This window comes from Peromyscus maniculatus, chromosome 5 (genome assembly GCF_049852395.1).
Source record: "Peromyscus maniculatus bairdii isolate BWxNUB_F1_BW_parent chromosome 5, HU_Pman_BW_mat_3.1, whole genome shotgun sequence".
NCBI classification, from domain to species: domain Eukaryota; kingdom Metazoa; phylum Chordata; class Mammalia; order Rodentia; family Cricetidae; genus Peromyscus; species Peromyscus maniculatus.
In genome coordinates, this window is record NC_134856.1 from 38,082,901 (window position 1) to 38,105,128 (window position 22,228).

Consider the following 22,228-nt stretch of genomic DNA (forward strand, 5'->3'; position numbering starts at 1 on the left):
TGTACCCAGAACCCTGCCCCTCCTCTTCCTACTCCACCTGGTTCACTCATCCCTTGAAGGAGCCTGACCCCAACCTGGGCTAGACCTCGGTATTCCCATGAGTCTGTAAAAGGGGTACATTTTATTATCATTGCAAAGTGCTTAGGTCCCACGTTGAGTATGAGCCAAGGGCAGGGAAGATTCTTGCATCCTGATCACAACCGTATTTACAGCATCTTGAATGACAGACATCTAGACCTCAGAAGGTCCAGGTACTTGGTGAGTTTTTCCAGGAAGTCCTCTCTTTTAGGATGGGAAGACAGAGACATCTACACTGTCTCCATCAGAGAATCCGGGGTAGAATCCTCAGTGATGTACCCCTGAAGTTCCGTGGTGCTTGCCTGGCTCTTGAGGAAGGCAGTCAGTTCCGCTCCAGCAGCTCAGCAAAGTGGGCAAGTCCAGTGGATGGAAAGTGGTCAGCAGTAGCAAGAGCAGCAGTAAAAAGACCCCAACAGCCACCGGTGGGGTCCAAACCCTGGCTCAACTGCTGGTTGACCGCCCTCCCCACAGTACCAGACCTAGGCCAGGCGGTCATCCGGCTCCGCCTGGCCTAGCAGATCCTCTGCGAGACTGGTGAGCTCGTTCTCCTCCAGCGCCTCCACCAGGCGCTGCAGCGTGGCACGGCGGCCCTCCGCTTGCATGAAGCGGCGCAGAAGCTGGAAGGCCTGCTCATATAGCCCATCTCGCTCGTACTCATAGGCCAGGGAGTCGAGGGCAGGATCCCTCAGTGCTCGGCAGCTACGCTGCAGCGAGCGCCCCACCCTGCGCCATTTGAGACCCACTGAGCGAGCGAACGTCTGCTGGTCTTGCAGAGTCAGTGGCCGGTTCACTGCCGAGAAAATGAGGAGACGTGGGTGAGCACCGGTTCCCTAGAGCCAGCACCCTCCCGCGCCTGCCCGCGGATCCCCGGGCCCAGCCATGCTCCAGCCCAGATCAACCTATTGGTGACCCCGCTTCTGCTGGTGAACCTCACCTATGGGCTGACCATGGAACAGAAAAGTTTGGCAGGCCGCCGGCAGTGGCTTCTCCTTGGCCGGAGAGGGAACCAGGGACTTAGAAGCGGCTGAGTCAACTTGTATGGTTCCACCCTGGCCAGTGCAGTCGCACGTCAGCTTGCCCAGCTCCTTCTCCAGTTCCGCGAGTTCCTCGTCCCGGAGCCGGTCCGGCTGCGCAAGAGGGTGCACAGTAAGTGCTGCTTTTGGCCGCAAATCCCCGCCCATCCCATCCTAACTCCAGATGGTAGCACCTTCTGTGCTAAGATGTAATTCAAACAGCGCTCCTCGTCGGTCAGCCAAGTGTCCAGCTGCTCTGCGCCAGCATGCAACTCCAATTGCAGCCGCACGGCTTCCAGGGCAAGTGCGGAGGCCATGCACCTCTGCAGCGCGGCGCGCAGCGCCCCCTCGCGGTAGGCTTGAAGGAAACGGCCGCACAGCAGGCGCCCGCAGAAACGCAATTGCACGATGAGCTGCGGGTCGCTGCAATGGATCTTGAGTATCTGCAGTACGTCAGGGCTGTCCGCACTCTCTGCAGAGGCGAGCAGTCAGGCCACCTGCTGTCCCCAAACAGGACTTCTCTCCAAGCAGCCAGAGCAGGAGGCTAAGCCTATAGTCAGACCATTCTCCCGACCCCAACCAGCTACAGCTTCCTGTGGTCTCTGCCCTGAGAAGGGGAAGGGGAACGGGAAGGATTGGGCAAAGAGTATTGCAGTGAGAGGGGAAAAGGAGACAGAAAAGTGCAATTAGTAGCAAAGAGTGAACTGGTAGCTCAGAAGTGGGGATGGATGCACATCAAGGTGACATTAGAAAAGAAACATGTATATCTAGATAGACACAGACAAGTGCACAAATGTCTACACTCAAGGACATATGAGCAGGAAGCAAAGGTTGTGGACCTCACACAGCCGGGCGGAGGGGTGGGGGAAGCCAGCGGCGGGGTCCTCCCTCTCTCCTCATACCTCTTCCAACCCCACACCAAAACAACCTTTTTCTTCAAGGTGTCTGAGCCCCTGAGGCAAAGACGTGGGGCCCCAAACCCAGTCCCACTCACAACGTCCCACAGTGTGTGTCCTCCACCTGTCCAGCCACACACCTGACAGTGCAGTCTGCAGGGCCCGGTATATGGCCACCTTCTTCTGGGGATCTGTGTAGGCTTCAGACAGGACCACCTTGTCCATCGAAGACTCCAAAAACAGGTATGCGCTGCCTACCCACTCTTCATGCCCATTCTGCCCAGCTGCCATCTCGCCTCCTAGAAATGCAAACAATTTGTCTCCAGGCTTGGAAACAAATATCCAGTCTCACGTGGCCTCGCTGGCCTTCCACAGAAGTCCTAACTTTTGGCTCTGCCCACAGTCCGGCCCACAGTCCGACCCAGACTTGAACCCGGGATTGTCCCTCCACCACTTGTGACAAGAAGTCTAGGGTCACAGTAACAGAATAAGAGAAGTGGGCCCTGCAGTGGGCCCCAGGCCAGTATGTCCCTCTTTCCAAAGCTGACAAAAGACATCTTCCTTCTGGATCGTGCCCATGCTTTGAGATCAACCGAGTTCATGTCTTAGCTTTGCCTTCAGCTTAACAGTAAGTTCCCAAAACCCTTTCAGGTGCAAAGTACCACTATGTCCCCACTATACCTGGCTTCACTTAATTTTCACTGCCTAGATCCAAGTTTGGATGTGAAAAGCAAGACTGACCAGTCTACACATTCCACTCACCATTCATCAAGAGCCAGTCAAGACTCAATATAGGGCTTAAACTAGACACCTTTAGTCCCAGCACTCGGGAGGCAGACCCAGGAGGATCTCTGTGAGTTTGAGGCCAGCCTGGGCTACAGAGTGAGATCCAGGACAGGCACCAAAGCTACATAGAGAAACCCTGTCTCAAAAAAACCAGAAAAAGAAAAAGAAAGAAACTCACCTCCGCATCCCTGAGTGGACCACTAAGGAAGTGGCATTAATTTCCCTACCCTTGGGGTTGAATTGGAGGGAAGGAATAGGTCTCTTTGGCTACTGTTTAGAAAGAACCTATCTGAGGGAAGGAGAGAGCCTACATGGAAAGAAACAAGGCCAAGCGATGAGAACATACACTTTTTTTCTTTTCTTCTTTTCCTTTTTCTTTCTTTTTTATTTATTTATTTTTTCTTTTGAGACAGGGTCCCTCTGTGTAGCCCTGCCTGGCCTGGAACTCACCATGTAGATGAGATTGACCTCCACCTCACAGAGATCTGCCTGCCTCTGCCTCCCAAGTGCTGGAATTAAAGGCATGAGCTACCATATCTGGCAGAACATGCACTCTTATTTTTTTTATTGTTTTGCCTGCTTGTATGCCTACACGCACACCTGGTGCTCATAGAGACCAGAAAAGGGTATCAATTTCCTGGGATGGATGGTTGTGAGCCATCGTGTGGGTGCTGGGCATCTAATTGGGTCCTCTGGAAGAGCAGCCAGTGCTCTTAACTGCTGAGCTCTATATTGCATCTCAGGACATACAGGGTTTTTTTTTTTAAGACTTATTTATATTTATGTACATGGGTGTTTTGCCTTCGTGCATGTCTGTGTGAAGGTATCAGGTCCCCCGGAACTGAAGTTGCAATCAGTTGTGAGCTGCCATGTGGGCAATGGGAACTGAACCAGAATCCTCGGGGTGCTCTTAACCCCTCAGTCATCTCTCCAGCCTCCAGGACATACACTCTTGTTTTTGTTTTGTTTTGTTTGTTTTTTGAGACAGGGTTTCTCTGTGTAGCCTTAGCTGTCCTGGATCTTGCTCTGTAGACCAGGCTGACCTCAGCTCACTGAGATCGCCTGCCTCTGCATCCTGAGTGCTGCGTTTAAAGACGTGTGCCACCACCGCCTGGCAGGTCATACACTCTTAACCATAGATCCACATATGACTGCTCAGTTATGTAAGCTAAATCATTCTACTTTGTTATAAGTCCCTTGTTTTCTTCAGGTGTTCCTAAACAGATTCCCTAATTGTCAAGAGAGATAGAGCCCCTCGGTGCCATGATCTCTTCCATCTATCACCTGTCAGAATCCTGCTTCTAAACCTCTAATGAGGGTCAAGGTTAAGAAAGCCCCTGGTTGGAGGCTATATAGCAGAAGGGACCCTAGGATGACTGTGGCTTATAATAAGTTTTGGTTTTACTCAATTACTGGGCAAGCCTCAGTGAAACATTTCACTATTAGGATAAGAATTTGTACCATATCAAGCTGATAATAGAAATTAATTAATTAATTAATTAATTAATTAATTAATTAATTAATTAAGAAAAGAAAGCCCTGGGCAAGGTATCATACAAACCTTGCCAAGAGAAATGATAAGTTGGTTGGCAATTTAGGGGACACATTTTTGAAACCCCTCCATCAGTCTCTTCATAGAAAACATACTAATACATGTATATGTAGGAAAACAGCCTGCAAGTTATTGTTTCTCACTGGGGGGGGGGCGGGGGCGGGGCGTTGATTTCAATTTTCTTTGTATTTAGCAATATCTCCTATTTTGCATACAATAGACATGTTTCTTTAGTATTAAGAGAAAAGAGGTGGGGCATAGTGGGACATGTCTTTAATCCAGCATTCAGGAGGCAGAGGCAGGAGAATCTCTTAGTTCAAGGCCAGCCTGGTCTACAGAGAGATCCAGGACAGCTAGGGTTACACAAAGAAACTCTCTCTCTCTCTCTCTCTCTCTCTCTCTCTCTCTCTCTCTCTCTCTCTCTCTCTCTCTCTCTCACACACACACACACACACACACACACACACACACACACACACACACACAGAGGAAAAAAAGAAAAAAAAGAAATCCTTCCCAGGAGTCCTTCCACGAATGCCTAGGACACCAATACTAACTCAATAACAAATGCCCCCATTAACCCGTAACAGTCCCCAGGCAACCCCACTCCTGGCTGGGTGGACAAGCATAGCATCCCACTCGAGAACTGAAAGTCTGAGATTCCCATACCATCAGGGCACGCCCCCCGCTTGGCTGCTCTGTACGCCACTTAGCTGAGGGAGGTTCCCAGACTCCCCACTACCCCGCCTTCAAGCTAGGTTCACACAGCCGGGGCTCAGGCAGAAAGGGGGCTCACAGAACCGTTCCGGGCCAGCCCTGATGCCAGATCCTCTCGCCTGCAGGGCCCTGACACCCATTTAGTTGACACCCACTTAGTTAGGACAAGAAACCAAGGAAGGTGAAGGTCCAAAGACCCTCGCGCCTCCCACCGAAGCAGCCCAACAGGCACCCACCACTAGCTAGCCAGCAACTTCGTGTCACCCCGGCGCGGTGCCCACCCTCGCTCTCTGCTCCGGTTGCACCAAGGGAGCCCACCCATTCTCCGCACTAACCTGGCGGCCACACACTCGCGGGGCTCCGCTGCGCGCGGCTTCCGGGTGTGCGCGGAGACGCAGGGGCGGCGCCCCAGCCCGAGCCGCCAGGTCAGCCCGCGCGTCCCGCCTTCTCCGCTCAGGGCCTCTCCTTCCTGCCCCGCTGTCCTCCGTGGCCAGTCCCCTGCCTCCGGGCAAAGTCCTCCTAGTCCGCTGAGCAGGTAAGAAAACGACACCCAAGGTTTCATGGCAGGACGAACTGCCCGCTAGTCATGACCTAAGCAGCTTGAGGTTTTTGAGGCCGGAGGGCTCCAGAGTGAGAGCTGCCAAACTTAATTCAGTTCTTGGGGTTCAATGAGAGGGTGTTTCCTGGAGATGAGAATTTTTCTGGCGCCCCCTAGGAATCTAGTTCGGTGATCTAATCTCTGCTACTCTTTAGCACTTAAAATGGGGGACCATGATTCCAGAACAAGCCTGGCTCGGGGTATACGAAACTCTAGAGTATACTTGGAGCAAATTCCACGAGAAACCATACGCTTGGAAGACATGGGGAAATTAAAATGGCAAGTGGTATGAACATTTACAAAAACCTCCAGCACCTTGAAACAAAACTGTCAGCTTCAAAAAGAACTCACGGCTTCCAACAACCCCATCCTCCTTCTAAAAGCTGAGCTCTGGAGTGGGTCTGTGGAGTTCCAGCCGAACCTTAATTAGCCAGGGCTACGCAAGGATCAGGGTCCTAACTTGAACAACAACTCCTCAAGGTGCCAGAGCAGTCCGGCTCCAAAGCCGCAAGCTTTTTTCCATAGGTCTGTCACAGAAAGCATGCGGGAAGTCAGTTCCTGGGGGTGGAGACAGCACGAAGGAGCCTCATTTCCTGATTGGCTAATGATCTAAAAAAAAAAAAAAAAAAAAAACCACCACTAAATACACGCCTGATAAACACAGCAGTCCCTTTCTAGTGGAACGGCTGGGGACACGATTCCTCAAATCAAAACGGATGGAGTCAAGTAAAGTTTGTTGAACAAATGAGAAAGTAGTTTAAAAAACCGTTGATAGCCGGGCATGGCGGCACATACCCTTAGTCACAGCACTCCAAAGCAGAGGCAAGTGGATCTCTGTGAGTTCAAGGCCAGCCTGGTCTACATAGTGAGTTCCAGGCCAGCCAAGGCTTTTTGAAAAAGAGGAAAAGGAGGAAGAAGAGGAGGAGGAGGAGGTGATGGGGGTGGTGGTGCTGGTGGTGCTGGTTGGAGAGATGGCTCAGAGGTTAAGAGCACTGGCTGCTCTTCCAGAAGTCGAGTTCAATTCTCAGCAACCACACGGTGGCTCACAACCATCTGTAATAAGATCTGGTGCCCTCTTCTGGCCTGAAGGCATACACGCAGGCAAAACACTGTATACATAAGTAAATAAATCTTTAAAAAATAAAAATGAAAGAAGGGGACGGGCGGTGGTGGCCCACGCCTTTAATCCCAGCACTTGGGAGGCAGAGCCAGACAGATCTTTGTGAGTTCAAGGCCAGCCTGGTCTACAGAGCGAGATCCAGGACAGGCACCAAAGCTACAACGAAACCCTGTCTCGAAAAACCAAAAAAAAAGAAAAAAAGAAAAGAAAAAAGAAAGAAGGAAGGAAGACCAAACCACTGAAGCTGGAGTATCTCACCTTCAACACCAGGCAGGCTACACAGCAGAGATGAGAAAGTGTGTGTGTGTGTGTGTGTGTGTGTGTGTGGCACAACCACTGAGCTACACCCTTAGCCCTTTGGGGAAAATTAATAACATTCTGAACAGAAACCTCTGTGTTTTCTTTTCTTTTTTGTTTGTTTGTTTTGTTTATTTATTTGTTTGTTTTGTTTTTTTGAGACAGGATTTTTCTGTGTAAAGGTCCTGGCTGTCCTGGAACTCACTCTGTAGACCAGGCTGACCTCGAACTCAGAGGCCTTAAACACCTGCCTCTGCCTCCTGAGATTAAAGGCCTGCACCAAGCCTAGCTAGCATTTTTTTTTCCAGGGCTGAGGACCAAACCCAGGGCCTTGCACTTGCTAGGCAAGCACTCTACCACTGAGCTAAATCCCCAACCCTGCATTTTCTTTTTTTAATTAACTAATTTATTTAATGTGTATTGTTTGCATGTATGTCTATGTAACATGAGTGTGCAGTGCCGTGGAGGCTAGAAGAGGGCATTAGACCTCCTAGAACTGTAGTTACAAAATCCCCACCTTCTATGAGGGCAATGAATGCTCTTAATTGATGAGCCATCTCTTCGGTCTTTTTGGTTTTTTGGGTTTTTGTTTTGTTTGTTTTGTTTTTCGAGACAGAGTTTCTCCGTGTAGCTTTGGAGCCTGTTCTGGATCTCACTCTGTAGACCAGGCTGCCTCAAACTCACAGAGATCCGCCTGCCTCTGCCTCCCGAGTGCTGGGATTACAGGCGTGCGCCACCGCCACCAGGATCTCTTCAGTCTTTAAATGATTAAAAAATCATTTTTAGATTTGCATTTTTATGTGTGTGGGTGTTGGTCTGCATGTATGTATGGGTGTGTGTGCCTGGTGCCCACAGAAGCTAGAAGAGGTGTCACATCCCTGGAACTGGAGTTAAGGACAGTTGTGAGCCACCATGTGGGTGCTGGGGCCAAGCCTGGATCCTCTGGAAGAACAGCCAGCTCTCTTAGCTGCTAAGCCAGCTCTCCAGGCCCATCCTGTTGTTGTTTTTTAAACCTATCATTTATTTATTTACCCATGTGCATATGTGTTTGGAAGTGCTCCATCCAGGGTGGACATGCATGCCAGTGGAGGTCAGAGGACAACTTACAGAAGTCACTTCTTTCTGCCACTGATTCCCAGGGATAGAACTCAGGTCATCAGTGTTGAGGGCAAGTGCCTTTATCTGCTGAGCCATCTCACAGGCTGGGATCTCTACATTTTCTGCAAATTTTGGATAGCATCTCCCAGGCTATTGGCATCTCCCAAGCGTTGGCAGTTCCAAAATCCTTCGGCCTTTCTGAGCCCAGGGCTTCCTCTTTCGCTCTAGGCCCAGTTGCTGGGAGCAGCAGACCCTGTCCCCCCCAGCCACACCATGGTGGAGCCCGTAGAAAAACTGCCGGAGGAAGTGTTGGCTCTCATCTTCCGTGAACTGCCTCTCAGGGACCGTGCTGTGGCTGCCAGAGTCTGCAGGGCCTGGGCTGTGGCCGCCACGGGCAGTGCTGTGTGGCACAATACCAGCGTCAGGTGAGTAGCTGCCTGCCGACCACTGTCTTCAGACTTGACAACACGCAAACCCATCGGCCGCCTACCATATACCAATTAGTACTGGGTAGTTTTGCTTTGTTTTCTTGAGGACCGGGGATTGAACCTAGGATCTCACACTTGCTAGGCAAGGATTCTACCACTAAGCTCTGACCCCAACCCCCAAGGAATGTTCTAAGTGCCCTACATAAATTAGCTCATATAATCCTCATAAGAAGCTCCTGTAGCAGGTAGATAGTATCTCCTTTGCACAGGCAGGAAACTGAGGCTTAGAGACGTAAGCCACTTGGGCCTGGAGGCTTCAACTAAGTGGCAGAGGCAGAATTTGAACCTGGCAGTCTGGAGGCCCTGCTCTACTTCCACAGACTAATGAGCAAGCCTAGTTCCTTAAATAAAAAAAACCATTGGTTTTTCACAGGGCTGGGGGCGGGGTGGGTGTTCAACCTGAGGCAGAAGCCTCTGAAGACTTCTAAAAGAATAGAGCCAGGCATTGTTGGTGCAGGCCTTTAATTCCAGCACTCGGGAGGCAGAAGTAGGCGGATCTCTGTGAGTTCGAGGCCAGCATGGGTCTACGGAACATGTTCCAAGATAGGCTCCAAAACTACAGAGAAACCCCGTCTTGAAAAAAAAAAAATCAAAATAAGGGGGCTGGAGAGATGGCTCAGAGGTTAAGAGCACTGGCAGCTCTTCCAGAGGTCCTGAGTTCAATTCCCAGCAACCACATGGTGGCTCATAACCATCTGTAATGAGATCTGGTGCCCTCTTCTGGCATATTCATAAATTCAGGCAGAATACTGTATACATAATAAATAAAGTTCAGGGGGAAAAGACCTTAAAAATTAAAATAAACAAGCAAATAAACAGAATGGAAGTTCCCATCACAGAAAATAGGGAGGGCCAGTGGAACCCAAAGTGAGGGGCACATAGAGATGGCTCCTCAGTTAAGAGCACTAGCTGCTTTTCCAAAAGACCTGGATTCGATTCCCAGCTCCCACACAGCAGTCATAACCGGCTGTAATTCCAGTCCTAGAGGATCCAGCGACGTCTTCTGACCTCCTCAAACACCAGGCACACCTGGGGTGCACAGACATACATGCAAGCAAAACAACTATACACACACAAAAAACAATACATTAATTTGTTTTTAAAAAAGTTTCTTCCCCTATTCATGGTGATACCGCTAATTCCTTTCTGTGTCGCTCTAACACAAGTTGTGACTGTGAGCTGGAAGACTTGTTGCCACCCTATCTGTCCACCTGCCTGGACCATATTCACAACCTAAGGCTGGAATATGAGCCATCAAAGAAGCCCAGCCGCCGAGCGGCCACTGAGCTACTGACTGCTCTGGCAGGCCGAGCCCCAGGACTTCGAGGCCTACGCTTGGAATGCCACGGAGAGAAGCCACTTTTCGATGCCGGCGGCGACATCCTGAGCGCTGTGCATGCAGTCTGCAGAACCGCTCACCAACTGCACCATCTCGACCTGCGCCGCTTGCCCTACACGCTGGACGACTCACTGGTGCTTCAGGCTGCACGTGACTGTCCCGAGCTCCGCAGTCTTTTCCTGGACAACCATGCACTGGTGGACAATGTGCAGCCCAGCTCTGTGCTCAAGCTTTTGGAGGCCTGCCCGCACCTACGCGCCCTTGGACTGCACCTGGCCAGTCTGTCGCGTGCCGCGCTGGAACTGCTGGCCGCGCCACATCGCGCCCCGTTTGCACTCCTGGCACTGCGGGGCGCGTGCCCCGAAGATGCTCGTGCGCCCCTCCTGCCTGATGAAGCCTGGGCGACACTGAGTTGCCGCCACCCTGGGCTGGAGGTGGAGCTGGAACTGGAGCCCGCGCTTCCAGACGAGGCCGTAACGCGCGTCCTGCAACCTGCAGTACCAGTGGCTGTGCTGCGTCTCAACCTCTCGGGTGACACGGTAGGGCCAGTGCGCTTCGCAGCGCGCCACTACGCCGAAACTTTGCGCGCCCTCGAGGTGCGCGCGTCCGCTTCCACCGAGCTGCACACCGCTCTGGAGGAGCTGGCGGCGCGCTGCGCGGCCTTGAGGGAGATACACTGCTTCTGCGTGGTGAGACCCTCGGTACTGGACGCCTTCCGCGCGCACTGTCCGCGCCTGCGCAGCTACACGCTCAAACTAAAGCGTGAGCCGCATCCCTGGCGGCCCACGCTGGTGCGGTGATTGGGCAATCTCACCACTCCGGGACCGCGCAGACCCAAAGCCACTGAAAGGCCTGAGCAAGTTGCGCAGGCACTTCCCAGCGGCTAGCCCTGTCCTTAGTAGTCCGTTGACTACGATGCTTCTCGGGAATTGTGGCCTATGAGGACATCCAGACCAGATCCAGGCTCCATAGATTCACGGGGCCTTCTCAACCTCGGTGTCTCTGCCCATTCTAGGCTCTCCCTCCCCTCTGTTCACTCTGCGCCAGCTGCGAGGCTCCGAGGCCCAGAGCTGGGGGAGGGCAGGCACAAATACAAGCCAAAAGTCAAGGGTGAGTGTGAAGTAAATAAATCCTTTAGTATTCCTGCGTCCTGTGATCTCGAGTCAGCTCTGAAGGGGAGGGCAGGAAATGCACAAAGGCTGGACGAGCAAGCAGAACGGCTAGAAGTGCAAGAACGGAGATCTCAGGGGCTTTTGTGCTGTGACTTTGCTGGGTCGGGATCGGTGCACTCTATATCCCAGGGATGACCAATTCCCTAGCGTTCCGATAGTCAGGGGAGGGCCAGCAGCACCCACCACCCTTTCTGTCCGCCCTCCCTTACCTAGGCTTCACTATGTCCACAGATGAACTTCTAGGACTTCTAGCCCACAGATGATTTCTCCCAATCAACCCAGAAAGAGAGGGACTTGAGAAGGATGAGACTCGAACCTGGGTTCCCCTCCTCATACCCACACACCTACGTTGCAGTCAGCCCTTTCTCTCTGCGGGTGGCTGGGCCGCTGTCCGAGCCCCGCCTCTAGGGTTCGCACGCGGCCCCCGCCTGACCCGGCGCCCAGGGGCGGAGTAGGGCGGGGCGGGCGGCAAACGCAGCACTTTCGCGGCTTTGACAAGCCCGCAGCGGCCGGGCTGGAACGCTGAGCCCGGCCGAGACTGCGCCATGCAGGAAGCGCCAGCTGCGCTGCCCACGGAGCCAGGCCCCAGCCCGGTACCTGCCTTCCTCGGCAAGCTATGGGCGCTGGTGGGCGACCCAGGCACAGACCACCTCATCCGCTGGAGCCCGGTGAGGGCTGGGGCCCCTCAACTCCCTCAGTGGTCCCCGGGGTCCCTCCAATGTCTGTGAACACCCATGCCTACCCAGCCCCCGCCTGGGACTGGGCTGTGAGTACCTCGGTTCAGCTGTCCAGAGTGGATCACGGTGGAAGGGGTAGGTGAGATAAGGATGAGGAGGAGTAAGGGTCCTAGAGCCCAAGGGACCTAAGTAATTCTCTCTTTATTTACTTCATCTACTGATGAGAAAACAGGCCAAGGGAAGGGAAGGGCTGGCTCTACCTCTGGCTCAGGGTCACATAGTGAGTCTGGGACGTGCTAGTTCTTTCTGAGAACCGAGTCTGGGTCTGGCTCGGGGTAGGAATTATTTGTGGTTATGGCAGAGTAGGCCTCCTATGGTTCTGACCTGGTTAAGTCCCACCTCCCAGTGAGGTGCAAACCTGGACCCCAGAGTGAGTGAGTGTGGCTCAGCAGTGGGTGGCCGCCACTCACCTAGTCTGGTCTGCACCCGGTGGGCGTCCTTCGTTCTTGGTAGAGCGGGACCAGCTTCCTCGTAAGTGATCAGAGCCGCTTCGCCAAGGAAGTACTGCCCCAGTATTTCAAGCACAGCAACATGGCGAGCTTCGTTCGCCAACTCAACATGTGTGAGTCCCTCTGCCAGGCGGGGAGCGGGTTGGGGTTACTTGGTGCAGAGGATGGAGCGGCTCACACTCATGCCCCCCCCCCCCGACCCCGACCCCGCACCGTTCCCCAGACGGTTTTCGGAAGGTGGTGAGCATTGAGCAAGGTGGCCTGCTCAGGCCAGAGCGTGACCACGTTGAATTCCAGCACCCAAGCTTCGTGCGAGGCCGAGAGCAGCTACTGGAGCGCGTCCGCCGCAAGGTGGGACAAACTGAAAAAAAAAAAAAAAATGGGAAAACACCAGTGTCGGTACTTCTGGCTCGGTTTTATGTGACCCTGTCCGGGATGATGCCTCCTGCCTACAGGTACCTGCCCTGCGAGGTGATGACAGCCGATGGCGTCCTGAAGACCTGGGCCGACTGCTGGGAGAGGTGCAAGCTTTGAGGGGAGTACAAGAGAGCACCGAGGCACGGCTGCAGGAACTCAGGCAGTGCGGGACAGGGAAGGAAGGGTGGAGTTATGGGTGATAGAATCCCGGCCACCGCGGGGCTCTGGGCAGCTCCTTCCACTCTTAGGCTAGAGCCTCCATCCAGACCATGCGTTCGGCTCTGGAACTTTAGCCTCGTAGGATACAGGTCCCTACTGCTAGTGACCTCTCCACTTTGTGGGGGCTTGGGGTGCCTGAGCAAACTCGGGCGCCTCAGCATCTCCCCACCCCTTCCCCCCAGGCAGAATGAGATCTTGTGGCGAGAGGTGGTGACCTTGCGGCAGAGCCACAGCCAGCAGCACCGGGTCATCGGCAAGGTGTTCACCTACCCCTACCTCCTCCTCCTCCCCAGTCCTGGGTCATCGGCAAGGTGTTCACCTACCCCTACCTCCTCCTTCCCACTCCTGGGCACCCTGTCCCTCAGACCCGCCAGAAATCGCCTTTCTAAGATGAGGGGCCCAGCCTGAAGTATGAATTAACCCTTTCTTTTCAGCTAATCCAGTGCCTGTTTGGGCCGCTTCAGACAGGTCCCAGCAGTACAGGAACCAAGAGAAAGCTGTGAGTCCCAAAGCCTGTAGTGCTCACACCCACATCCCCACCGCCAGGAGTCCCTCCCCTGTCAGGGACCCCCTCCAGAGACTTCGCCAGGAATCTTTATTCCTCCCTCCATCCGGGACTCCCCCTACCGCTTACCCCCAACTCCACCATTCATCACCTCCACTTCACACCCCCCTCCCCTCTCTTCCATTCCAGGACTGTAATTACCCTCAAATTCCTATGCTCAAAGTAGGCACCCCCAGCTTGGGGCTCAAACTAAGCTCTCTCCCTCCCCTCTCAACCCCCAAAGGGCCCCCATCTCTCAGGGAGCCCCTTCCATTCCAGCATGTGACTGATGCCCTGGAAACAGGCCTCAGCTCTGCTGACTTGGCTGCTGGGGCCTGAGGGAGGGAGAGAGGGGGGAGGGAGGTGCAGGCTGAGGGGCATGGAGGCCTAACCTGCCCACCCTGCACAGGTCTCTGATGCTAGACGAGGGGAGCTCATGCCCAGCACCTGCCAGATTCAATGCCTGCCCCCTATCTGGTGCCCTCTTCCAGGACCCCTACTTTATCCAGTCGGTAGGTGGTGTTTCCTCCTCCTCTTCTTCCTAGGGCATAGGGAGGATTGTGAGGAGCCTGCTTCTTCTCCCCATTTCCCCCCTAAAAGATGGACGCCACCATTCTACCAACCAGACCTAGGCTCCCCAGCATAGATAGATTCCTTTTCAAACCCTGACCCTCAGTCCTGGTTCAGGTGGGGGCTGGTTGGGCTGTTTCTACAGCTAGAGGCCAAGGGCTGGGCCAAGCCTTCTTCTTGCAGCCCCTTCCAGAGAGTACCTTGGGCCTCAGCCCTCACAGGGCCAGAGGGCCCATCATCTCTGACATCCCAGAAGACGCTCCGTCTCCTGAAGGACACAGGCTTTCTCCCTCCCTTGGTGGCAGGAGGTAAGGAGGACGGGGCTGCCTTCTGGGGACCCTATGGGAAAGAGCCCAGAGCCCAGAAGCCTGTGGGGGTGGGAAGAGGTCGGTGTCAGGGTCTGGTTGAAGCTTTTCTCTGGTGCAGGGTGAAGGGTCTGGCGCCGCTCAAAGAAGAGCCGGCCAGTCCAGGGGGGGATGGCGAGGCCGGGCTGGCCCTGGCCCCAAACGAGTGTGACTTCTGCGTGACAGCGCCCCCACCGCTGCCTGTGGCTGTGGTGCAGGCCATCCTGGAAGGGAAAGGGAGCTACAGCCCTGAGGGGCCCAGGAGTGTGCAACAACAGCCTGAACCAAGGGGCCCCAGGGAGGTACCTGACAGGTGAGCAGAGCCACTGTTGATGCGTTAGAGATAGAGCCACATGTACTGGCCCAAGAAGAGTCTGCTTTGTCTGTCCTGTGGTAGCTAAGGGAGGGCACTGGGCATCAGACTCTCATGACCCTGACCTGATTTCTCAGAGTACGCTCCAAAGAGCATCAAAATTATTTAGAAAATGAAAACTCCCCCATCAAGTCACTAAGCACCCTGAAATTAGTTCACTAGGATGATTATAATTCACAGGAGCTTAACAATCAATGGTAGCTGGTCTTAGTGGCACAGGGGTGTCAACCCAACTACTTGGGAAACTGAGGCAGGAGTATCATAAGTTCAAGGTCTGCCTGGGCTACAGTGGGAACTCAAGACCAATGTTGGTGACTTAGTGAGACTCTGTCTAAATATAAAAGAAAGATCTGGCAGGATGGCTCGGCAGGTGGAGCACTTGCCACAAAAGCCCCTTGACCTGAGTTCAACCCAAAAAAACCCATGTAAAGTGGAAGGAGAGAATCACTCCACAAACTGTCCCCTCTGACCTCTACACATGCCCCACCCCCAAGACACATAATACACACAATAATAATAAATAAAATAAATCTGCCAGGTGGTGGTGGTGCACACCTTTAATCCCAGCACTCAAGAGGCAGAGGCAGGCAGATCTCTGTGAGTTCGAGGCCAGCCTGGTCTACAAATTGAGTTCCAGGACAGCCAGAGCTGTTACACAGAGAAACCCTGTTTCCAAAAATCACAAATAAATCAAAAATAGAAATAAAAGGGAAAGGGTGGCTGGGCTGGAGACATAGCTTAGTGGTGGAGTACATGCCTAACATGCTCAAGACCTAAATTCTAACTCCAAGACTGGAACACCCGTGCATCCACAACAAAAACCAAATAGAAAACCTTTACTTGTATTTACACTTATATAGGAAGAGGACCTCTCCCAAGACCCCGGGTCTTAGGTAGGAAGCAAAAGCAAATCAAGGTGACCTATTAGAAGCTGGGCATGGTGACATACCCTCCCCCCCCCCCCCCCGCCCCCCCTCCCGCTGTTGTAATGCCCGCACTACGGAGGAGGTGGTGGCAGAAGGGTCAGGAGTTCAAGGTCATACTTAGCTAGTCAAAGTTCATGGACGGCCTAAGCGACACGAGACCCTTTCTCAAACAACAGCAAAGACACCCCTTTAGCACCCGGGAGGTTGAGGCAAGAGGATTGCTGTAAGTTTGAGGCCAGCCAGGGCTACATAACAAGAGGATGTCTCACTCCCACAAAATTTAAAAGGGGGGAAATCTTTTTTAGGGAGGGGATTGAAAGAAAGTATTGTCTCTTAGCATGTTCTAGTTGTTGGTGCAAGTTCCATAGGAGCAACCAGGAGGTGGGTATTATAGACCAATAGTGTTCTTTGTGCACAGGGGGACTCTGGGCCTGGAGCGGGGTAACCGGAGCCCCGAGAGTTTGCTGCCCCCAATGCTGTTTCGGCCTCCCCCTGAAACCGTGGAGTCCATAGCACCCACGGATGTGAGTATCTCTTCGCCTGGAGCAGGGCACGAGACACAGGCAGTTGGGCTGTCTGTGCAGCCTGTGAGGGCACCACTTACCCGAGCTCTTCCCAGGTGCTGGGCCCTAACCTGCAAGGACGAGAATGGACCCTGATGGACTTGGACATGGACTTGTCTCTGGTAAGAAAGGCGTGGCTGAAGGTTGGTTTGGCTCATGGCTGAAGAATTGCCCCCCCCCGGGGGGGTCCCCAGCTCTCTTCCTCACCTCCTGGGCTCCCCTCTGAGCTGCTTCCTGGGGTTCTCCCATACAGATGCAGCCCTTGGCTCAAGAGAGGGGTGAGGCTGAGCTGACAGTCAAGGAGCTGAATTCTTCAGGTGTAGGTAATGGTGGTGGGGACTCCAGGACAGAAACCACCACGATCTGAATTACCATGATCGGGTGGGCTGGGCAGCTTAGGTTGGGGAGGGATGACCCTGAATTCAGGCTGCCCTGTAGAGTCTTCTGGAGTCACCCATACTATCATCATTGTGTGAGAGGAGTAAGGTCAGGAATGATATATTTTTTCTTTTTTCTTTTCTTTTATTATTTATTTATTTATTTATTTATTTATTTATTTATTTATTTATTTATTTATTTATTTATTTATTTTCGAGACAGGGTTTCTCTGTGTAGTTTTAGTGTCTGTCCTGGATCTCACTCTGTAGACCAGGCTGGCCTTGAACTCAGAGAGATCCGCCTGGCTCTGCCTCCTCCACCACAGCCCAGCAGGAATGATGTTTTAAGCTAGATATGGTAGTGCATGCTTGTAATGCCAGCACTTGGGGGTCTGAGGCAGGAAGATGAGCTCAAGGCCAGCCTGGGCTATGCAGCAAGACCCTGGCTTTCAAGGGTGGGTGTGCGTGTGCGTGTGCGTGTGCGTGTAATGTTACATCCTAACTGCAGGAGGGCTCTCCTAAGCACCGCCTACTCCTCCTAGGGAAAGACCACACGCTGGGAACCCCACTCCTGCTGGACGTTCCCGCAGATTTGGAGGGTACAGCCTTGTCCGTGCCTGGGGCTTTAACCCTTTACAATACCCCTGAAAGCAGTGCCTCCTACTTAGACCCTGGAGCCAGTCCTTCCTCCCCCTGAAGCCCTCACCCCTCTGAAAAAGCCTGGCTAAGGAACCGGCACGCAGCACACACCCCCTTAGGCTTCCTGGCGTCCCCTGGGGGGAGGTGAACGAAGCCCCCGTTATGCGCAGCCTCTCTCCACTACCCTAGCGAGTCCTGCAACATAAACTGCATTCCCCAAACTCTGTTTCTGGTCTCTCCTTTTTTTTCTATCAAACAAAGATCACTAGAGTCATGGGTGGGCGACGACTTTGCGTTCATATAAGTGTCCGGATGCTTGGACTTAGAAACGTCCAGACGCGCCGGGCGGTGGTGGCGCACGCCTTTAATCCCAGCACTCGGGAGGCAGAGCCAGGAGGATCGCTGTGAGTTCGAGGCCAGCCTGGGCTACCAAGTGAGCTCCAGGAAAGGCGCAAAACTACACAGAGAGACCCTGTCTCGAAAAACCAAAAAAAGAAAAAAAAGAAAAAAAAAAAAGAAACGTCCAGACGCTTGGACTTTCATGGAAGCCCCTACCTGGAGAATGGTGGTACCTGGAGAGTCAGTGCCCAGCTCTCCCACTGGCAATGAGATGCCGGCCACTGTAACCTCCGAGAAGCAGGCGTTTCTGCGCCACATCCAGCTCCTCCATACACGTGTCTCTGACTCTGGGCAAGTCAGTTCCCTTCTCTAAACTTATCTGTGACAGGCAGAGGGAGGAATCGTAGGACAAATTAAAAGCACCTAGCAATCAGAAGGCCCGGAGTGGGCTGGACACGTGGGGCTGTGAGCTGAACTGACCCCCTGACTCAAACCCGGGTGCTCTGGGGCGGGGGAGGAAAACCGACTATGTGTCCTCCCCGGTCAGCGCGTGGCCTCCGCGTCCAGCGTCCGAGTTCGCAGAGCCAGAGAAGCGTGCCCCTCCCCCCGCCCATTCCCGGCAGCCCTGGCCGCCCCGCCCCCTTGGCAGCTGCTGTTCGCGTCCCCACCCCGCTTGCTCGGCCCTTTCTGCACTGTCATCTGCCCCGGTGAAGCTCAACTCTGGAGTGGGGCTGTCCGAAACGCTCCGGACCACAAGCGGGACTCCACCCAGCTGGGAGGGAAAGGAAACAGATTGGGCAGAATACCGTGCCGCACCACCAGCAGCGGAGCTCCAAGGTCTGTGGGCCCCGCCCTCCCGCAGGTCTGAAGCTTTGGGACTGAGTAGAGGGCTGGTAAGGGGGACCCTCGCGGTTGCGCATGCGCGACCGGCTCCTGCAGGTTCTACCTAGTTTCCCAACAAACCCCAGCCAGCCAGCAAGCTGGGGGTCCCAGACCAAACCAGGTCACCTGGGGCTCAAAATAACATTTAGGCTTGCCCTTTGATGCACTGGCCAGGGCATAACCAGCTCACCTTAGAACTGTGCTAACCTCAAAGGAAGGCCCCAAATCAGCTAGGGTCTAGCCTGGGTGGTGGTGGCCTTTAATGCCAACACTTGGGAGGTAGAGGCAGGCGGATCTCTGAGTTCCAGGCCAACTTGGTCTACAGAGCCAGTTCCAGGACAGCCAGGGCTACGAATAGTGAAAGCTTGTCTCGAAAAAAAGATAGATGATAGATAGATAGATACATAGATAGATACATAGATAGGTGACAGATAGATGATAGATATAGATGATAGATAGATAGATGATAGATAGATAGATAGATAGAGATAGATAGATGATATAGATAGATAGATGATAGATAGATATAGATAGATAGATAGATAGATAGATAGATAGAGATAGATAGATCAGCTGGGGTCTAAAACAGCTAAGGTCTCTGCTTCCCAGACAAGACTAAAGGTAATACTTAAGTTACTGGGGAGCCAGCTAACATAAAAATAACTTGGGGTACAGGGAGGGAGAAAGAGAAGGCCAATATAGCCTCCAAGTCTGGCCAGAATGGGTGCAGGCGTCACCCCCTTCCTTGTAACCAGTGATGGGAGACAGTCTTTGGAAGCCTCATTGAGGGGAGCAGAGGTCCTGAACACAGAGTTTAGTGATCCCTGAAAACACAGTAATGAGGACCATGGCACACAAAAGGAGCTAGCTACCTTTGAATTCCCAAGAATTGGGGTAGACATGGGAGCATTTGTCTTGAGGGCTAGATCCATTGAGTAGAGGGGAGAGAGGAGACTCCCAGGCAACAGCATCCACAAAAGCTGAAGTGCCAGGAGCATAGTTAGTTCTTGCAGGACTGAATGATGGAGCCTAGCTGACCAGGGTGGTGGGAGGGAATTAAAATAGCCAAACCAGGTAGCTTAGACTCTTTGATGGGTAGTGGGGACGGAGGTTAGGCCTGGCATTCAACCAGGCAAGAGGCATTATAGTTTAAGGCAGGCCAAGTCAGATTCCAGTTTTCCTGGGGTTCTCTGAGCCTGTCTCTTCACCCACAGAACTGGAACAATAAATGCTAGCCCAGAGTTGTCAAAGTCACTGTGTTGGGGGAGGGGAGGGGAGGGAGGGGAGGTGTGGGAATGGGTGAGGTACTCTGAGGCACTCATTGTTCCAGGAGGCAAAGTGCTGATGGTGGGCTTAAGGGCAGAAGCTGATGCAGAGTGACTATAGGGCCTCTGGCACAGAGAGGGTGTGAAGAGGGGAGACAGTGGGAAGAAATGTCCCTGGTCTGTGCTTAGTGGCCCTGGGGAGGGCTGACACTTAGATATGAGGCGTGAAGTGACCAGGGACAGTACAGTGAGAGAGTCCTGAGAGCTGGGAGGCATGGTGTGTGTGTGTGTGTGTGTGTGTGTGATCCAATGACCTAGGAAAGAAGGTAGAACAGGGGCATTTAGGGCAGAAGAGACCTAGAAGGATGCTGTATGGACAAAGCTGAGGCAAAAGGAACGGCCAGGTTTCCTTTTTCCTTAATGCCAGGATCCTTGCTGGCTGGGTCAGGCCACCCAACCCAAGTAAGCAGTAGTCCCCAGTTGATAAGAGAGATGAGCAGAGTAGATTAATTTGCACCCAGTTCGGTAGAGGCAGCCTCTCAAAATGGGGATAATCCACAGAGAGGAAACTAAAAATTTGGTAAGCATTCCTTAACGGTTTTTAAGAGCTGGGTCTTGGGTGTTTCAAGGTCAAGTAAGAGATGACTGTGAGTCACTGCCAGGCCATCAGGGAAACAAGTGGGTCCTAGATGCCAGGAGGTCTGTCAAAATTCAAGAGAACTCAGTTCTCCTGCTTAGTAAGGACCCAGAAGAGCCACAGACCATGTTGACATTGCAGTGTGGTGATGAGTGAAGGGCAAGGTTCTGGAATGCCTTCCCCTCGGGGTTAGGTGAATGGAGCGTGCATGCCTCCACACTTTAGGCTTCGGATGCAGACCAGATTGTATGAGAGATCAGGCAGGCTGCCCTGATCCAGGATTTGCTGCTGGGGTTCAGAGAGGGGGTATGAACCAATCCTAGGGTTTTCTGTCAGTTTAGGTAAGGAATTGGGTTTAGAAAAAATAATCCAGTTGGATTAACTGGGTCTCAACTGGTGGCCAGCTCGGCAGGTGGCTGGGGCTTAGGAGGGACGTCCTAGCTGCAGTGAGCAGCAATCAGCTGACAGGTAGAGACTAGAACAGGAACCTGAGGAGTCAGGACAGAAGCAGCTAAGAAGCTGGAGGGTGAGTTCTGTGCCCTGGCCTCCAGGTCTTCCGCTGAAGAACCATCCAGACTCTGATGCGGAGGTGAACTTAGATCACTCCTGGGAGAGGTCAGTGTGTGGAAACGCCAGCCGCCCCTCCCCCCCATTTCTCTCCTCTTTGATATAGCCCAAACATGGGCAACGTGCAGGAGCGGCCATCGGAGACCATTGACCGGGAACGGAAACGGCTGGTAGATACGCTGCAGGCTGACTCTGGGCTGCTGCTGGACGCGCTGGTGGCCCGGGGCGTGCTCACCGGGCCTGAGTATGAAGCCTTGGATGCGCTGCCTGATGCGGAGCGCAGGGTGCGCCGCCTGCTGCTGTTGGTGCAGAGCAAGGGCGAGGCTGCCTGCCAGGAGCTACTGCGCTGTGCCCAGCACACTGTGCGTGCGCCAGACCCCGCCTGGGATTGGCAGCACGTGGGGCCTGGTGAGCACCAGGAGGGTGGAGCCTTGTTGAGATTGGGGGCGTGGCTTGAGGTGAGGCAAAACTAATGGTAAGTGGAGGGCAGAGAATGTGGAGGTAACTAACCACAGAGGGGTGAATTGAGCCTCAAGTATTCCACTTCCTCCCCAGGCTACCGGGACCGCAGCTATGACCCTCCATGCTCAGGCCACTGGACGCCTGAGGCACCCAGTTCAGGGACCACATGTCCTGGGCTGCCCAGAGCTTCAGAGCAAGAGGAGGTTGGAGGCCCTGAGGGCTCTGAGGCAGTGCAATCTGGAACTCCAGAGGAGCCAGAACTAGAAGCAGAAGCCTCAGAAGGGGATGAACCAGACCTGGAACAACAAACGGAACCGGAACCGGAACCAGAGCCTGAACTAGAACAAGAGCCGGAGCCGGAGCCGGAGCCGGAGCCAGAGCCTGACTTCCAAGAAGATGAGTCTGAAGGTTGTACCTAAACCCTTGCTTATAGGCTTGTTAGAGGTTGTAATGAGGGCTGGTACCCATTCCACTGACCATCGTCCTCTTCGTCTCTAGATTCCTGAAGGCCAGAATCCTGACCTGTACAAATCCTATCCAAGCTGGATAAGACCTGGGAACCTGCCAGAGCTTGACCCAATGCACCAAGACTCCATTTACTGCAAAATGAATAAATTTGGGAGGGTTAGCCTGGACCTGACTCTCCACAACTCTGGCTCTTTGCTCAGGAACTGAGGGTTTGAATCCCACTGACCTGAGCAGGCTTGTGTGAAACACCCCACCCCCACAACCTCATTCCACCCCCAAAATAGCCCAAACTATGT

General features: G+C 53.3%; 4 protein-coding genes across 10 annotated transcripts; 3 read left to right on the top strand and 1 right to left on the bottom strand.

Annotated features, from left to right (window-relative positions):
* Positions 1 to 101: 101 nt before the first annotated feature.
* On the bottom strand, positions 102 to 5,512 carry Tradd (TNFRSF1A associated via death domain). Its single transcript, XM_006986777.4, has 5 exons — positions 5,378 to 5,512; positions 2,128 to 2,286; positions 1,286 to 1,563; positions 1,013 to 1,205; positions 102 to 868 (listed from the first exon to the last, which is right to left on the bottom strand). Exons 2-5 carry the CDS (start codon positions 2,276 to 2,278, stop codon positions 558 to 560), a joined length of 933 nt encoding a protein of 310 aa, XP_006986839.2. The 5' UTR covers positions 2,279 to 2,286; positions 5,378 to 5,512; the 3' UTR covers positions 102 to 557.
* A 2,916-nt stretch (positions 5,513 to 8,428) lies between these two features.
* On the top strand, positions 8,429 to 11,130 carry Fbxl8 (F-box and leucine rich repeat protein 8). The gene is made up of 2 exons (XM_006986780.4): positions 8,429 to 8,580; positions 9,810 to 11,130. The coding sequence occupies exons 1-2, from the start codon at positions 8,429 to 8,431 to the stop codon at positions 10,780 to 10,782; spliced, it is 1,125 nt and encodes a 374-aa protein (XP_006986842.1). The 3' UTR covers positions 10,783 to 11,130.
* Hsf4 (heat shock transcription factor 4) lies at positions 10,967 to 17,533 on the top strand. 6 transcript variants are annotated; one of them, XM_076572042.1, is made up of 13 exons: positions 10,967 to 11,092; positions 12,345 to 12,453; positions 12,564 to 12,691; positions 12,796 to 12,920; positions 13,159 to 13,234; positions 13,411 to 13,475; positions 13,930 to 14,032; positions 14,274 to 14,398; positions 14,517 to 14,747; positions 16,152 to 16,257; positions 16,353 to 16,418; positions 16,550 to 16,619; positions 17,216 to 17,533. In XM_076572042.1, the coding sequence occupies exons 2-13, from the start codon at positions 12,423 to 12,425 to the stop codon at positions 17,368 to 17,370; spliced, it is 1,281 nt and encodes a 426-aa protein (XP_076428157.1). In that variant the 5' UTR covers positions 10,967 to 11,092; positions 12,345 to 12,422; the 3' UTR covers positions 17,371 to 17,533. The 6 variants fall into 6 exon arrangements, with proteins under 6 accessions (XP_076428157.1, XP_076428158.1, XP_076428153.1 ...); XM_076572043.1 differs by lacking the exon at positions 10,967 to 11,092 and adding an exon at positions 11,567 to 11,822 and having other exon boundaries at positions 14,260 to 14,398; positions 14,621 to 14,747; XM_076572038.1 differs by lacking the exon at positions 10,967 to 11,092 and adding an exon at positions 11,567 to 11,822.
* A 765-nt stretch (positions 17,534 to 18,298) lies between these two features.
* On the top strand, positions 18,299 to 22,099 carry Nol3 (nucleolar protein 3). Of its 2 annotated transcripts, none has more exons than XM_042277550.2 (4): positions 18,299 to 18,513; positions 21,109 to 21,410; positions 21,558 to 21,872; positions 21,963 to 22,099. In XM_042277550.2, the coding sequence occupies exons 2-4, from the start codon at positions 21,116 to 21,118 to the stop codon at positions 21,968 to 21,970; spliced, it is 618 nt and encodes a 205-aa protein (XP_042133484.1). In that variant the 5' UTR covers positions 18,299 to 18,513; positions 21,109 to 21,115; the 3' UTR covers positions 21,971 to 22,099. The 2 variants fall into 2 exon arrangements, with proteins under 2 accessions (XP_042133484.1, XP_006986846.1); XM_006986784.4 differs by having other exon boundaries at positions 18,302 to 18,488.
* The last annotated feature ends 129 nt before the right edge of the window (positions 22,100 to 22,228 follow it).

Coding starts and splice junctions, on each gene's coding strand:
- Nol3 (XM_042277550.2), top strand. CDS start 21,116: ATGGGCAACGTGCAGGAGCGGCCATCGGAGACCATTGACCGGGAACGG. Junction 21,411..21,557: donor TTGGCAGCACGTGGGGCCTG/GTGAGCACCAGG, acceptor CTTCCTCCCCAG/GCTACCGGGACCGCAGCTAT.
- Hsf4 (XM_076572038.1), top strand. CDS start 11,700: ATGCAGGAAGCGCCAGCTGCGCTGCCCACGGAGCCAGGCCCCAGCCCG. Junction 11,823..12,344: donor ACCTCATCCGCTGGAGCCCG/GTGAGGGCTGGG, acceptor CGTTCTTGGTAG/AGCGGGACCAGCTTCCTCGT. Junction 13,235..13,410: donor AGCACCGGGTCATCGGCAAG/GTGTTCACCTAC, acceptor CTTTCTTTTCAG/CTAATCCAGTGCCTGTTTGG.
- Tradd (XM_006986777.4), bottom strand. CDS start 2,278: ATGGCAGCTGGGCAGAATGGGCATGAAGAGTGGGTAGGCAGCGCATAC. Junction 1,564..2,127: donor CCTGCAGACTGCACTGTCAG/GTGTGTGGCTGG, acceptor TCGCCTCTGCAG/AGAGTGCGGACAGCCCTGAC. Junction 869..1,012: donor GTTCCATGGTCAGCCCATAG/GTGAGGTTCACC, acceptor TTTTCTCGGCAG/TGAACCGGCCACTGACTCTG.
- Fbxl8 (XM_006986780.4), top strand. CDS start 8,429: ATGGTGGAGCCCGTAGAAAAACTGCCGGAGGAAGTGTTGGCTCTCATC. Junction 8,581..9,809: donor TGGCACAATACCAGCGTCAG/GTGAGTAGCTGC, acceptor CTCTAACACAAG/TTGTGACTGTGAGCTGGAAG.